A 13,734-nucleotide genomic window follows, 5' to 3' on the forward strand; every position below is an offset into this window, starting at 1 on the left:
CACGGAATTCTTTGCAGAAGGTTTTTTAACAAGATAAGGGATCTTTGGCTAGGTGTTATTTCTGACAGGGCTTGTGAATTTTTGTTACGACTCCCCGGAATGAGGTTCAATTAAAACTTTCAGAACCAAGATTTCCTATTAGGTCATAATCTTATTTTCTGGGGAGTCTGCGCATTTTCACTGTGTCTACACACAAAATTGTACCGAGGAACGGGAGAGATTTTCTGCCCTCCTGCATACCTAAGAGCCCTATCGGTTCAACACTAGAAAATCTACAAGAGTAGGGAATTGTTTAATGTCTTCTATTGAGTTTTACTGGTCGGCACTCGGAATCTTTCCCACCGTTGACCAGAAAGCTCCTGCTCTGACGAAAAACAACAAAGCTCTAGAGCGACCAGAAGGAGAGCGCTTCGGTCTTCGTCTCTGCGGAGTAATGAATTCACCGCAGACTTTTACAGATTAGTGATGTCATTTTAGATTTTTGGAGATTACTTCAGATTGGGACAGGAGAGATGATAGATGAGACTAACCTTGCTGCCAGTGGAAGGATGTCCGTACTTTAGCATTAAGTACAAAGAGCGGGCGGAAATCATATTCTCCAGCCGCTGCTGCCGCCGGATTCCGTATCCACACTCCGTGCGCTTGGTAAGATGAGCCATCGCTGCGTCCGCCGATGTCGTCCAGAAGCGAAGTTAGTCCGCTCCCTCCAGGTGTTAAGTATGCAGAAATAAAGTCACATATCTACACTACTGGCCATTAAAATTGCTACACCACGAAGATGACGTGCTACAGACGCGAAATTTAACCCACAGGAAGAAGATGCTGTGATATGCAAATGATTAGCTTTTCAGAGCATTCACACAAGGTTGGCGCCGGTGGCGGCACCTACAACGTGCTGACATGATGAAAGTTTCCAACCGATTTCTCATACACAAACAGCGATTGACCGGCGTTGCCTGGTGAAACGTTGTTGTGATCCCTCGTGCAAGGAAGAGAAATGCGTACCCTCACGGTTCCGACTTTGATAAAGGTCGGATTGTAGCCTATCGCGATTGCAGTTTATCGTATCGCGACATTGCTGATCGCGTTGGTCGAGATCCAATGACTGTTAGCAGAATATGGAATCGGTGTGTTCGGGAGGGTAATACGGAACGCCGTGCTGGATCCCAACGGCCTCGTATCACTAGCAGTCGAGATGAAGGCATCTTATCCGCATGGCTGTAACGGATCGTGCAGCCACGTCCCGATTCCTGAGTCAACAGATGGGGAAGTTTGCAAGACAACAACCATCTGCACGAACAGTTCGGCGACGTTTGCAGCAGCATAGACTATCAGCTCGGAGACCATGGCTGCGGTTACCCTTGACGCTGCATCACAGACAGGAGCGCTTGCGATGGTGTACTCAACGACGAACCTGGGTGCACGAATGGCAAAACGTCATTTTTTCGGATGTATCCAGGTTCTGTTTACAGCATCATGATGGTCGCATCCGACATCGCGGTGAACACACATTGGAAGCGTGTATTCGTCATCGCCATACTGGCGTATCACCCGGCGTGATGGTATGCCATTGGTTACACGTCTCGGTCACCTCATGTTCGCATTGACGGCACTTTGAACATTGGACGTTACATTTCAGATGTGTTACGACCCGTGGCTCTACCCTTCATTCAATCCCTGCGAAACCTTACATTTCAGCAGGATAATGCACAACCGCGTGTTGCAGGTCCTGTACGGGCCTTTCTGGATGCAGAAAATGTTCGACTGCTGCCCTGGCCAGCACATTCTCCAGATCTCTCACCAACTGAAAACGTCTGGTCAATGGTGGCCGAGCAACTGGCTCGTCACAATACGCCAGTCACTACTCTTGATGAACTGTAGTATTGTGTTGAAGCTGCATTTCAGCTATACCTGTACACTGCATGGGCAGCTGTACCTGTACATCCAAGCTCTGTTTGACTCAATGCTAGGCGTACGAAGGCCGTTATTACGGCCAGAGGTGGTTGTTCTGGGTACTGATTTCTCAGGACGTATTCACGCAAATTGCGTGAAAATGTAATCACATGTCAGTTCTAGCATAATATATTTGTCCAATGAATACCCGCTTATCATCTGCATTTCTTCTTGGTGTAGCAATTTTAATGGCCGGTAGTGTAGCTATTTGCTCTCATTGCACATTTTGACAGTCTTATTACTTTTGCTCCTATCTTTCCTTGTGCTTTCAGCATTTAACTAACAACTTACGCTGTTGCTGGTCGTGTTCGAAAATTATTAATGTAACAGCGTTTCATTCTGCCACCGACGTGTATCAAGGTTATGTCTTCACATTGTTATCACCTGTGTATTTGTCAGCGCTTCTTTTTAATATATCAGTGGGTAACTTCAATGTCCCGTTTCACTCCCTTCCCAACTCCTAAGATAAGCATTAATATATTCTAATGTACCTCATTGTCAAAGAGAAGTGACATTCCATGCTGCAGTTCTCACTGACAAATGCACTTGTTCCTCTCTATAGCTCTCGTCTTCCGGAGATCTAATGAAAGGCAGTTTTACCTCTGAATAACTGAACCAACCTCCAATCCAATCATGCTGATACATGGGATACCCAGTCGGACTTTTAAAAGTGTGGTTTCCGTTGCTTTCTCCGACCTATGTTGTTGTGCATCTATGGTTCATCCACCTTTAGAGTCAGTTTTCCGCCCCAAGAGCAGAATTTGTCCTACCCCCCACCCACTCGTGTACCTCTAAGAGATCAGTTGTGCACTTGCTGAGGAAGCGTTGCCCTTCCCTATCACTTTTCAGGGTTTTCCCTTCATCAAGGCTAGGACCGGCAGCATTTCGTAGACTCTTCGGTAGTTTTAGAGAGATATTAGGGAGTTAATTCTGAAAAAATTGTAACATTTCCCTGCGCACATCAGCAAACAATTACGTCCGTTCTATATCTTGACTGATTTTCATCATTTGTCAACGGTCTTTCTTACGACCACTTCGTTACATGTTCGGCAAATCTTAGTGTTTTTCATTTGGTATTGTTTCTATCATTCGCAGTTTGGCTGTTTCTCCCTTATCCAGGGAACACCTTCGTAAACGGTTTCTCTTAGAATTACCTTCTTAATTATGAACTTTCCTAATACAGGGGATCATTCAAAATGATGGTATGTGGATAAAGAATCCTAGGACAAGATCCTGCAATTACTTTATTTGATAACTAGTTTGAGCTCATTATGAGCCATCTTCAGATCTTTAGCAGCTTTCTGCAATGTCCCTTAGTTTGAGTTAGCATATTTACTTTGTTATTTGACGTTGTCAAATCGGAAGACATGCGATCTGTTACGTTAAAATGTGTGGATAAACAATCCTAGGTCAAGTTCGCTAAAACTTCTTTATTTCATAACTAGTTTCAGCTCATTGACGAGCCATTGTTTAACATAATAAATCGCATATCTCTGGATTCGACAATGTCGGAAACAACGTAAATATGCCAAGTTAGGCCAAGGGAGGTTGCAGAAAGCTACTAAAGATATGGAGATGGCTCGTCATTCACCTGAAACTAGTTATCAGAAAAAGGAGTTTTAGCGATCTTGGTCTAGGACTGTTTAACCACATATTTCAACATAACGGATCGCATACCTCCCGATCTGATAATGTCAACTAATAACCTAAATGGCAGTGTGTTTTTATCGCTGTAGACACCTGTTTAACGTATTCTAAGCTATTAAACGACTGAAATTGTAAACGTTATCGCTGCTGCTATACGAAAATAAAAGTCCAAAGTGCGTAGCATGATAGGTTATTTACAGAGTCGAAGGAGAAAATGTTTCGTCCTAGAGTATGCGTATGTGAATAGTTTCCTATGGTAATGTCTTTAGTCAGCCAGAGACAAGCATGTTGCTTTTAAAGACAGAAGAGCTAACCTTGCATTCCTTGCACAGGTACATCTTCAGACGCAGAACCAGCGCACACCTGCCTACCGAGGAGCCTTCGACTGCTTCACACACATATTGCACAGGGAGTCGGTAAGTTGAGTTCGTTATCATTCACACACCGTGGGCATATGAATGTCGTGGACATGTCAGTAACTTTACAGTAACATACTTTTCCTTTGTGAAAGTGTGGCTACATTGACACAAATATATATATTTTTTTTATTTTGACCAATCATAAAGTTTAATGAATATAATCCACACACACACACACACACACACACACACACACACACACACACACACACACACACACAGACAGACATACACTCATATCATCCATTGATAAATTCATCTATGGAGTAGAAGAAGTTGTCAAGCAGAATTATTTCATTTTGTATTTAAAAGCATTTACTTTAACACCTTTAATTCACAATGGAATGTGTCAACTATCTTACGGCTGCACAAATTGTCCCCTTCTGCAGAAGGTTAAGTTGTAACTGGTGGAGAGAATTACTGTTCTTAGTGCTATATTTGTGAATAATACCAGTGATCTGAAACTGTGGTTCCCGTGCGACTTAAAATTTTCACAGAAAATTGGATGTTCAAAATACGCGCTTGTAGCCAGTTGTCGTTCAATATATCCCACAACATTTCAACAGGCTACCTACCGGTTAAACGCAGGTAAGCCATCGAAGACAGCCAACAGGTGCCAAGTTTAAATAACGTGGGACGTATTGCACGACGACCGGCTGGAAGCACGAAATTCGTTTGATCATTGTGATTCTTCACAACAAACTTCATAACAGAGTAAATGCATTGTGAGGGTGTCGTCTTTTTTTCCAAATCACTTGCCTATAGAGATCAGACATCAGACTGACACCATATTTCTGTGTAGTGAAAACCTTGCTTGTATGTGGCTCAGAAAATTATTCCACGTGACATTACTGAACGGGATCAAGCAAGGCAACCTAAGCCAACTTTATAACACTTTCATCACCAAAATCAGCAATTACGCGTAGAGGAAATTTGCTTAACTTATGCATTTGAGTGTATCCTTAATACATATAATACATAATTTTCAGTTCAAGTCTGGTCAGTTTGCACAGTCAAGAATTTTGAGCATTTACTTTCGCATGGTCAGCGCTCCGTCGATTACTTATCATTACTCATTATAGAGCAATTGAAATAATTAAAATAGGTAGCTTGCGACTTTTGACATTTCTACGCTGAACGAGAGGAGGGCAACGTTATTGTCATAATGAGCCTCGTAACCCATGTCTGCTTTCGTCCTGAGGTCCTTAACCGGCCGTAGGGGAAGTTACTCTTCATCTGGGCCTACATAAGACGATGCAGATTGAAAAAGGTGTGGTATGGGGAAGCATGATTACGCTATTCACTGAGGTGACAAAAGTGAGGGGATAACGACATGCGCATGTACAGATGGCGATGTTACCGCGTACAAAAGGTATAAAAGGGCAGTGCATTGGTGGAGCTGTCATTTGAATTCAGGTTGTCATGTGAAAAGGCTTCCGACGTGATTAACGCCGCACGGTGGGAATTAACAGATTTTGAACGCGGACTAGTAGTTGGAGCTAGACGCATGGGGCATTCCATTTCGGAAATCATTAGGGAATTCAATATTCCGAGATACACAGTGTCAAGAGTGTGCCGAGAACACCACATTTTGGGCATTACCTCTCAAAACGGACAACGCAGTGGGCGATGGCCTTCACTTAACGACCGAGAGCAGCGGCATTTGCGTAGAGTAGTCAGTGCTAACAGGCAAGCAACACTGCGTGAAATGTGGGACGTACGACGAATGTACCCGTTAGCACAGTGCGGCGAAATCTGGCGTTGATGGACATGGCAGCAGACGACGCACGTGAATGCCTTTGCTAACAGCGCGGCAGCGCTTGCAGAGCCTCTGCAGGGCTCGTGACCATATCAGTTGGACCCTAGACTATTAAAAAACCGTGACCTGGTCAGATGAGTCCAGATGTCATTTGGTAAGGGCTGATGGTAGGATTCGAGTATGGTGCAGACCTCACAAAGCATTGTTAACGAGCTGGTGGTGGCTCTATAATAGCGTGGGCTGTGTTTACGTGAAATGGACAGGGTGCTCTGGTCCAACTGAACGGATCATTGACTGCAAATGGTGATGTGCGGCTACTTGAAGACCATTTGGAGTCATTCGTGGACTTCATGTTCCCAAACAACGACGCGTCATGTCAACGGGCCACAATCGTTCCCGATCAGTTCGAAGAATATTCTGAACAATTAGAGCGAATGATTTGGCCACCTAGATCGCCCGACATGAATCGCATCGAACATTTATGGGGCATCATAGAGAGGTCAGTTCGTGCACACAATCCTGCAGTGGCAACGCTTTCGCAATTATGGACGGCTATAGAGGCAGCATGGCTAAATATTTCTGCAGGGGACTTCCAACGACTTGTCGAGTTCATGCCACGTCGAGTTGCTGCAATTCACCGGGCAAAAGGAGCGCCGAGAAGATATTAGATCCCATGACTTTGGTCACCTCAGTGTATACTTTCGCCATTTCGCCGACATTGTAATGGTCCGGTTTAGTTTCCTCCGATGGAACAAAATACTCTCTTTAATCTTTTGCATTGTAGGGGGGTCTATCTAATACAACGGAATAGTCGACGCCACAGCTTTTATACCATATCGCCAAAAATCGGGTGAAACATCAAAAAGCATCGAGTAAAACTGTCTTCTGCCCTCCTAATAAAACAAGGACATCATTGAGGAACATCACAGACAACCTCATTTTACGGAAGTCGGGGTTCTATTGAATTCCGAGCCAAAATGCAAGATGTACATTGGAAAACCACTGCGCTCCATCGAAGATCGCTGCCGAGCACACCAATGGCACACTCACCAAACTATCCTTACGAGCTGACGGTCGCAGAACATTGTTTATTCGAGACTCGCTCTATTAATGCGAACGCATCATGATTTCAACGACGACGTCGATACTGGGACCGAGGATCACGAGAAGGTCTGGCAGTGTCACGTACGCCACAGCACATAACATTGCAAGTCTTACGACTGCCAGCAGCCGTCTCTGGCCAGTAGCGAGTAACTATTTCAGACGAGTTTAACAATTCTTAACTGCTCATTGAAGTGCATGCTATCTCTTGATAGGATACGACGAAGATGGTCCTTTATTGGGTACCTTTTCAGTGATCTATTCACTTTTCTTGGGCCCTGCAAGGAGCCTAGCGTTTGCGAAGTATGGTCGACAAGGTGACTTGTGAGACATCACAATTTCGTTGCGGCGACCCGTATTTCACGTGGGCCCCGACTGGACTGGGTCGACAGAGAGGCATCTACATACGGACCAGGGACAGTCAATCTTATTAACAGATACTGTGACTGTAGTCCGGTAAGGCTTGAGAACCATGACTGAGTTTAATTCAGGAGTAGACTCTCAGTAATGTCGAGCTGGCGGCCAGAGCGGCCACACTGCCTGCCTCCACTTCGACGCATCCGGGCCGTGGCGTCTGGCGTCGCCAGCCACGGTCGGTGACTCAGCCGCCTCTCCAGTCACGTCTCATGAGCCCTCGGGTGCGGACGGAGGGCAGGCCGGAGTGGCCGTGCGGTTCTAGGCGCTACAGTCTGGAGCCGATCGACCGCTACGGTCGCAGCTTCGAATCCTGCCTCGGGAATGGATGTATGTGATGTCCTTAGGTTAGTTAGGTTTAATTAGTTCTAAGTTCTAGGCGACTGATGACCTCGGAAGTTAAGTCGCATAGTGCTCAGAGCCATTTGAACCATTTGCGGACGGAGGGCAGAGTGCCGTGCGTGGGGGTTATGTCTACTGCAAGCCCCTAGGAGATCAGTTTGTCTGCTCACCTGGCGATGATGACAAGACTGGTTGTTGAAACATTGTGCCGCCTGGACGCTACGAACCGGTAACACACCCGTGGACTGTTGGATCAGCTCTACTTCTTTCATACTAAAAAGAAATTTCATGATATACAGGACATAAAATCCCGTCTGAGGCCTGCGATTATTTTTATGTTACTAATTGGCAGCCAGTGCTGTACAATCGCAATAAAGTCATGAGATGTCCAATTGACTCTTTTATTGGAACATGTTACGCGTTTCGGGATTATACCCATCATCAGACATCACAAACTGCAACTCCTTGGTTAGGAAGGAGTTGAAGTTTGTGATGTCTGAAGATGGGTGTAATCTCGAAACGCGCAACAGTTCTAATAAAAGAGTCAATTGAACATCTCATGACTTTATTGTGATTGTACAGCATTGGTTGCCAATTGTTAAAAAAAGAAATTTATATTAAAGCGAGCGTTTTCTTGCATTGACAACAGAAATACACATATCTTCATAGCGCATCCTGTTGGAATATGACCCTCTTCGTTATTCGTCTTTTTTTTGTCCAGTATTTACAGAAAAAAAGACCTGGTGTTGCTTCGTCATTCTCGTATATCTTCATCTCTTTCTCCTTTCCTGTTCTCAGCACTACAAATATTTTAATGTTAAGTGCAGTGGCTGCTCTGTTCATCACTCTTGTAACATCTAAAATCGGATTAAAACATTCCAGTTCGAGCACACAAATTTGTGGTGTTTTCCGTGCATCCGATATCCACTTATAACGTCTGGCACCATTTAAGATTAGATTATATTTACTTTAATTCCAATTGATCCGTAGTGAGGAGGTCCTCCAGGATGTAGAACATGTCAGAAAAACAACAATACATCACAAATATTTACAACTCAAACAAATAAGCTAATGTACCATTCCACACGTCCCAAGTGAAATGGTCGTCATTTTTTAATGATGCTATATGAAAGTATCATTTTATAAATACTAATGCACTGAATTTAAAATAAAAAGGTGTTTTATTTATTTATAAGGTAATAAACGTGTAATACAACTAATAAATATTTATTTACAATGAACACATTACGGCACTGAACTGGTGCAGAAGTTAGAATGTACTTACGTACACACACACACACACACACACACACACACACACACACACACACTTATTTACAATGAACACATTACTGCACTGAAATTGTGCAGAAGTTATATTGTACTTATAGATATATACACATAAATCAGTTGGTTCGACTGAGAAATTCATCAATGGAGTAGAAGGAGTTGGCCACAAATAAATCCTTTAGGCTTCTCTTAAAATGAATTTCATTGGTTGTTAAGCCTTTTTATGGCTGCTGGCACGTCATTTAAAATGTGTGTTCCTGAATAATGCACACCTTTTTGTACAAGACTAAGTGACTTTAAATCCTTGTGAAGATTATTCTTATTTCTAGTATTGATTCCATGAATTGAGCTGTTGGTTTGAAAAAGTGATATATTTTTAATGACAAATTTCACTAAGGAATAAATATATTGGGAAGCAGTAGTTAGTATCCCTAGTTCCCTAAACAGGCTTCTGCAGGATGTTCTTGAGTTCACACCACATATAACTCTTACTGCATGTTTTGTGCCTGGAAAACTTTCGCTTGGCTTGATGAGTTGTACCAAATAATAATCCCATATGACATTATGGAATGAAAGTAAGCATAGTATGCCAGCTTTTTCATTTTTATATCCCCTATGTCTGACACAATTCGCATTGCAAATAGAGATTTGGTAAGACGCTTCAGCAGTTCTGTGGTGTGCTCCTCCTAGTTGAATTTATTATCAAGCTGTAATCCCAAGAATTTAACACTGTCCACTTCTTTTATCTGCTTGTCATCGTATATTAGGCATATACTCGTGGGACACCCCTTACAAGTTCTGAACTGCATCTAGTGTGTGTTTTTTTAAGCTTAGTGACAAAGAATTGGCTAGGAACCAGTGATTAATGACCACAAATATTTTACTAGCCGATCTTTCTAAGACTACACCTGATTTGCTATTTATTGCAATGTTTGAATCATCAGCAAATAAAACTTGGCATCTGGTAATGTTACTGATAAAAGGTCATTAATATACACAAAAAAAGTAAGGGCCCTAATATGGAACCTCATGGGAATGTCTATGTTCTTAAATTTATGACAGTTCCTGTGAATGTGGCAACTCCTCCTTTCTCCATTTTTGATCTACAAAAGTGAGATGCTAACCTAAACCCTGCAACACTTAAAAGTTCTATACCAGTGGTCACATGATGTTCAGAGAGGCAGATTACGTCAGCTGGGTTTGAAGACTCTAATTCATCTATGCAGATAATTAATTCATTAATTTTATTTCTCAGTCTTCGAATATTTTGATGCAATAAAGATAGCTGACATTTCACATTGACTGAGTTAAAATTGGGTAGAGTTAAAATATCTGGTGACTGTTGATACTTCTTAACCAATAGCTGTTTATGCTGATGTAATAAGCTAGAATTATGTTTTTTGGTTTCTTTCTCAAACTGAAGGTTTGTGTCAGTCCTAACCTCTCTTAAAATTTGGTTTCTTTCTGTCCTCGCTACCCTAAAAAAGGGTCTATTCTGAAACCTATAACCACTGGTATTTTATCACTCATGACAGTGCCACCCCTCTTTAACTTTCCTGCTATTTTACCAGCCAGTTTACCCTTCCCCTTCATGTTGAGGTGAAGGCCATGCCTAGTATAATCCGACCTATTGAGAGAATCAACAGGAACCACACCAATGTGTGACCCTGCACCCGACATAAGCAGCCCTTCCAACTCCAAATTAACTCTCTTGACAGAAGAGTTCAAATGAGGTCGGTCATGGCGCCCAAGAACAGATACAAACTCAATACTAGTATGCTTCGATGCTGATGCAATCTTTGCCAGGTCACACTCTGTACTGTACCCAGGATCTCTGTCAATACTATTACCTGCCCCACCCACTATAACCACGGTGTCTTCCTTAGTGAAATCTTTGCAAAGTGATCCTAAATCCTTTGTCACCTTCTCCACACCAGCACTAGGTTTAAAAAAATTGGTGACCTGGTATTCTGACCCTAATGCATCCTGCAAAAGTTGGCCAACAGCTCTTCCATGTGAACTATCTAACAACAACACTTTCTTTCTCTTTACTGATTTCCCTACATTCTTACTTTTCAATTTCCTGCTGAAAGTTTGTTGTGCCCTGTCTACACCTGCAACTGCTTGAGGCTCACCAGCTTCTAACTGAAGCAACAGATCAAATGTACTTTCCACATTCACCACGAAGCTGTCAGACAAAGTTCTAGGCCTGTTCGTCCTGTTGCCACTTCCCACCCCTCTTTACCTTTCTCCCTCCTTAACCTGTCAAGATCTCTCCTGGCCTTGTCTAACTCAGCCCGAAGGGCGGCAATTTTCCCCTCGTGTTCTAGTATCTTCCTATCTCTGCTGGCGAATGTGTTCTCGGATGACCTCTTCTTGGAGTGACGTCTCATTGACTCATATCACACTGCTAGTAAACCAAGGCTTATACAAAAACTCTAGTTCACAACACCAGCTGACGAGCACAGACCACTCTTACACTTGAAAACACTATAGTTCTGAAATAAATTTGAAGAACGCAGGAACTACTGACTTCCGATACCGCGTGTTACTGTCTACTGACGCGGTGGCAAGCACGGGGCACTGTACCTGCCAACCTGTTGGAGGTGCGGGAGGGGAAACAGACTCGTCCTTGGTATTACCTGGGACACGGTGTCATGTCCCTTCCTCTGGCCCGAACTGTCAGAAGTGTAAAATTATTTTAGTACAACAGTAAACCTAGGCCTTACTCTGAAATAGGTCTACGTCAAAATGCTGCCACAACATTCAGAAAACAGTTTTTAATAGTATCGTGGAGAAATTGACGCTTCAACGTACGAAACTAGATAAAAGGGGACACTAGATAAAAGGTAGGCTTGTATTTGGGTGCATCTGCTTGTTACGCATGTCTGTTATGAGAATAACCTCTACAAAACATAATGCCCTGTATTAGTAGCCTGTACGCCTAAACTGGCTTGCCATAACGATAGTGGTTCAACTGCCGTTCTACTCCGCTCTAAGGAGAACGCGACACTTAAAAAAAGAAACCAATGAAATAACGTAATGCGGAGAAGCGTTTGTCTTCCGAATCCACCTCGTGTCACCTTCCTTCACACAATGCCTCTCCAGCTTTCTGGAAACAAACATAAAATTCATGCTGTGTGGCGAGTAATTTTCCTGCAATATATTTTCACTTTCAAAAATACAGATTGGGAGTTGCCATTTGTAAGTGACTGAGCGAATTTTTGTGACAAATAGAATGGAATGATTTTTCCTATTTATATAGTCATTAACCTAATAAGACTGATTACTGTCTATAAAAATAACAGGTGTAGTAGTGTAATTACATTACAGAATCTGTTTCGGAGAGTTAGAGTGCCCCCCGATTTATTTGGAAGAATTTCACAGTTATTTGTAGGTGAATAAGAAAAACAATTCGTGCCAGATCACGAATTGTAAATTACCCAAAGCTGCTTGGGAGATTTAAAGTCACCTGATACTGAAGCTAGAACATTTGTTCCATAGAACACATAAAATTCTTGGTATAATAAAGTCTGTCTTTAATATTGTTCCTGTGAGTCACCTGTTTAAAAATATAGATGGAACTGTTGTCTTATTTGAAACATATAGAAATCGAAATATTTTCAGAAAAATCCAAAGTAAGAGACATTTTCAACTTTTGAACATAATTCGTGATGCTCTGTGTTTGCACTAATACCAATTTACTAACGCCTTCGATACAGTGCCCGAGTCTCAATCGTGCACTGGCATAGCCAGTGCCTGCGTGAGACTGAGGTGGCATGTCGAAAGGGAGTATGTAGCAGAAGCTCTGGAGAAGTGGACGAAGACAAATGAAATAGCGAACATAGAGAGCAGCAGTGCCTTTGTAGGATAAAAGAAACCCAGTGTGAGAATATTCCAAGCAAGGCCTAGGTGTAGCGTAGCAGCACACCGAAGCTGCAAGCAAACTGCAGACGAACAATCCAGGATACAGCAAACTGGCATAGAGAGAAGATGTGGATGACACAGCACTGGCTATAAGCTGGGGAGTCAGACGTTTTATTTGAAAACCACAGCCTGCGGTTAAGCCTACGAGATGTGACGACTGTCGTGTAGTGGCCACAAAATTACTCGTCTCGCACCTGTCAGTTTGCATAGTGGGGGAGGGGACGCAGTTGTGGCTGGTGTTCCGTTCTGTATGGCTACGTGGAAGTAGAGAAGGTGCAGTTCAACATGTAGTGCAATCACAAGCAAAGAATTTAAACTACAGCTACCGAGTCAGCAAACGATCGCATTAACAGGTTGTGATAGTATTACCAGTAAAGTCTCTACTGTCGAGACGGCATACTCCCACACAACTCGCAGCGCTCAGCTTTCAACTGTGAAGCGCTAATGGCTGCAGGAGGAAAGCTGTAGCCGTCAGCAGAGCTATGACAACACTGAGGCGTTAACAGAGAGAAGTTTAGTTGAGGTAGGCTTCCGAAGCTGCCGCGCCCACCCTATTGCAACTGTCAGGTGCCGGCCGATGTGGCCGAGAGGTTCTAGGCACTTCAGTCTGGAATCGCGCGACCGCTACGGTCGCAGGTTCGAATCCTTCCTCGAGCATGGATGTGTGTGAAGTCCTTAGGTTAGTTAGGTTTAAGTAGTTCTATGTCTAGGGGGCTGATGACCTCAGATGTTAAGTCCCACAGTGCTTACAGCCATTTGAACCATTTTTGAACTGTCAGGGATCAACTTACGCCAACTCAGCTATAGTTAGAGTAGCAAACAAGAAAATCAGAACACAAGCAACTGAAATGGCCGCTTCCAACAGACTAAGCATACAGCTCA

At 43.1% G+C, this 13,734-nt stretch overlaps 1 protein-coding gene across 1 annotated transcript in view; it reads left to right on the forward strand.

The window, feature by feature from the left end:
• The window catches only part of LOC124802457 (mitochondrial basic amino acids transporter-like), a 250,623-nt gene that overhangs the window by 173,753 nt on the left and 63,136 nt on the right, over positions 1 to 13,734 (forward strand). Inside the window, exon 4 of the mRNA XM_047263242.1 lies at positions 3,933 to 4,016. Coding sequence (XP_047119198.1) covers positions 3,933 to 4,016 — 84 coding nt within the window. The remainder of the gene's footprint in view (positions 1 to 3,932; positions 4,017 to 13,734) is intronic.

The sequence above is a fragment of the Schistocerca piceifrons genome, chromosome 6 (assembly GCF_021461385.2).
Source record: "Schistocerca piceifrons isolate TAMUIC-IGC-003096 chromosome 6, iqSchPice1.1, whole genome shotgun sequence".
Classification (NCBI taxonomy): Eukaryota; Metazoa; Arthropoda; class Insecta; order Orthoptera; family Acrididae; genus Schistocerca; species Schistocerca piceifrons.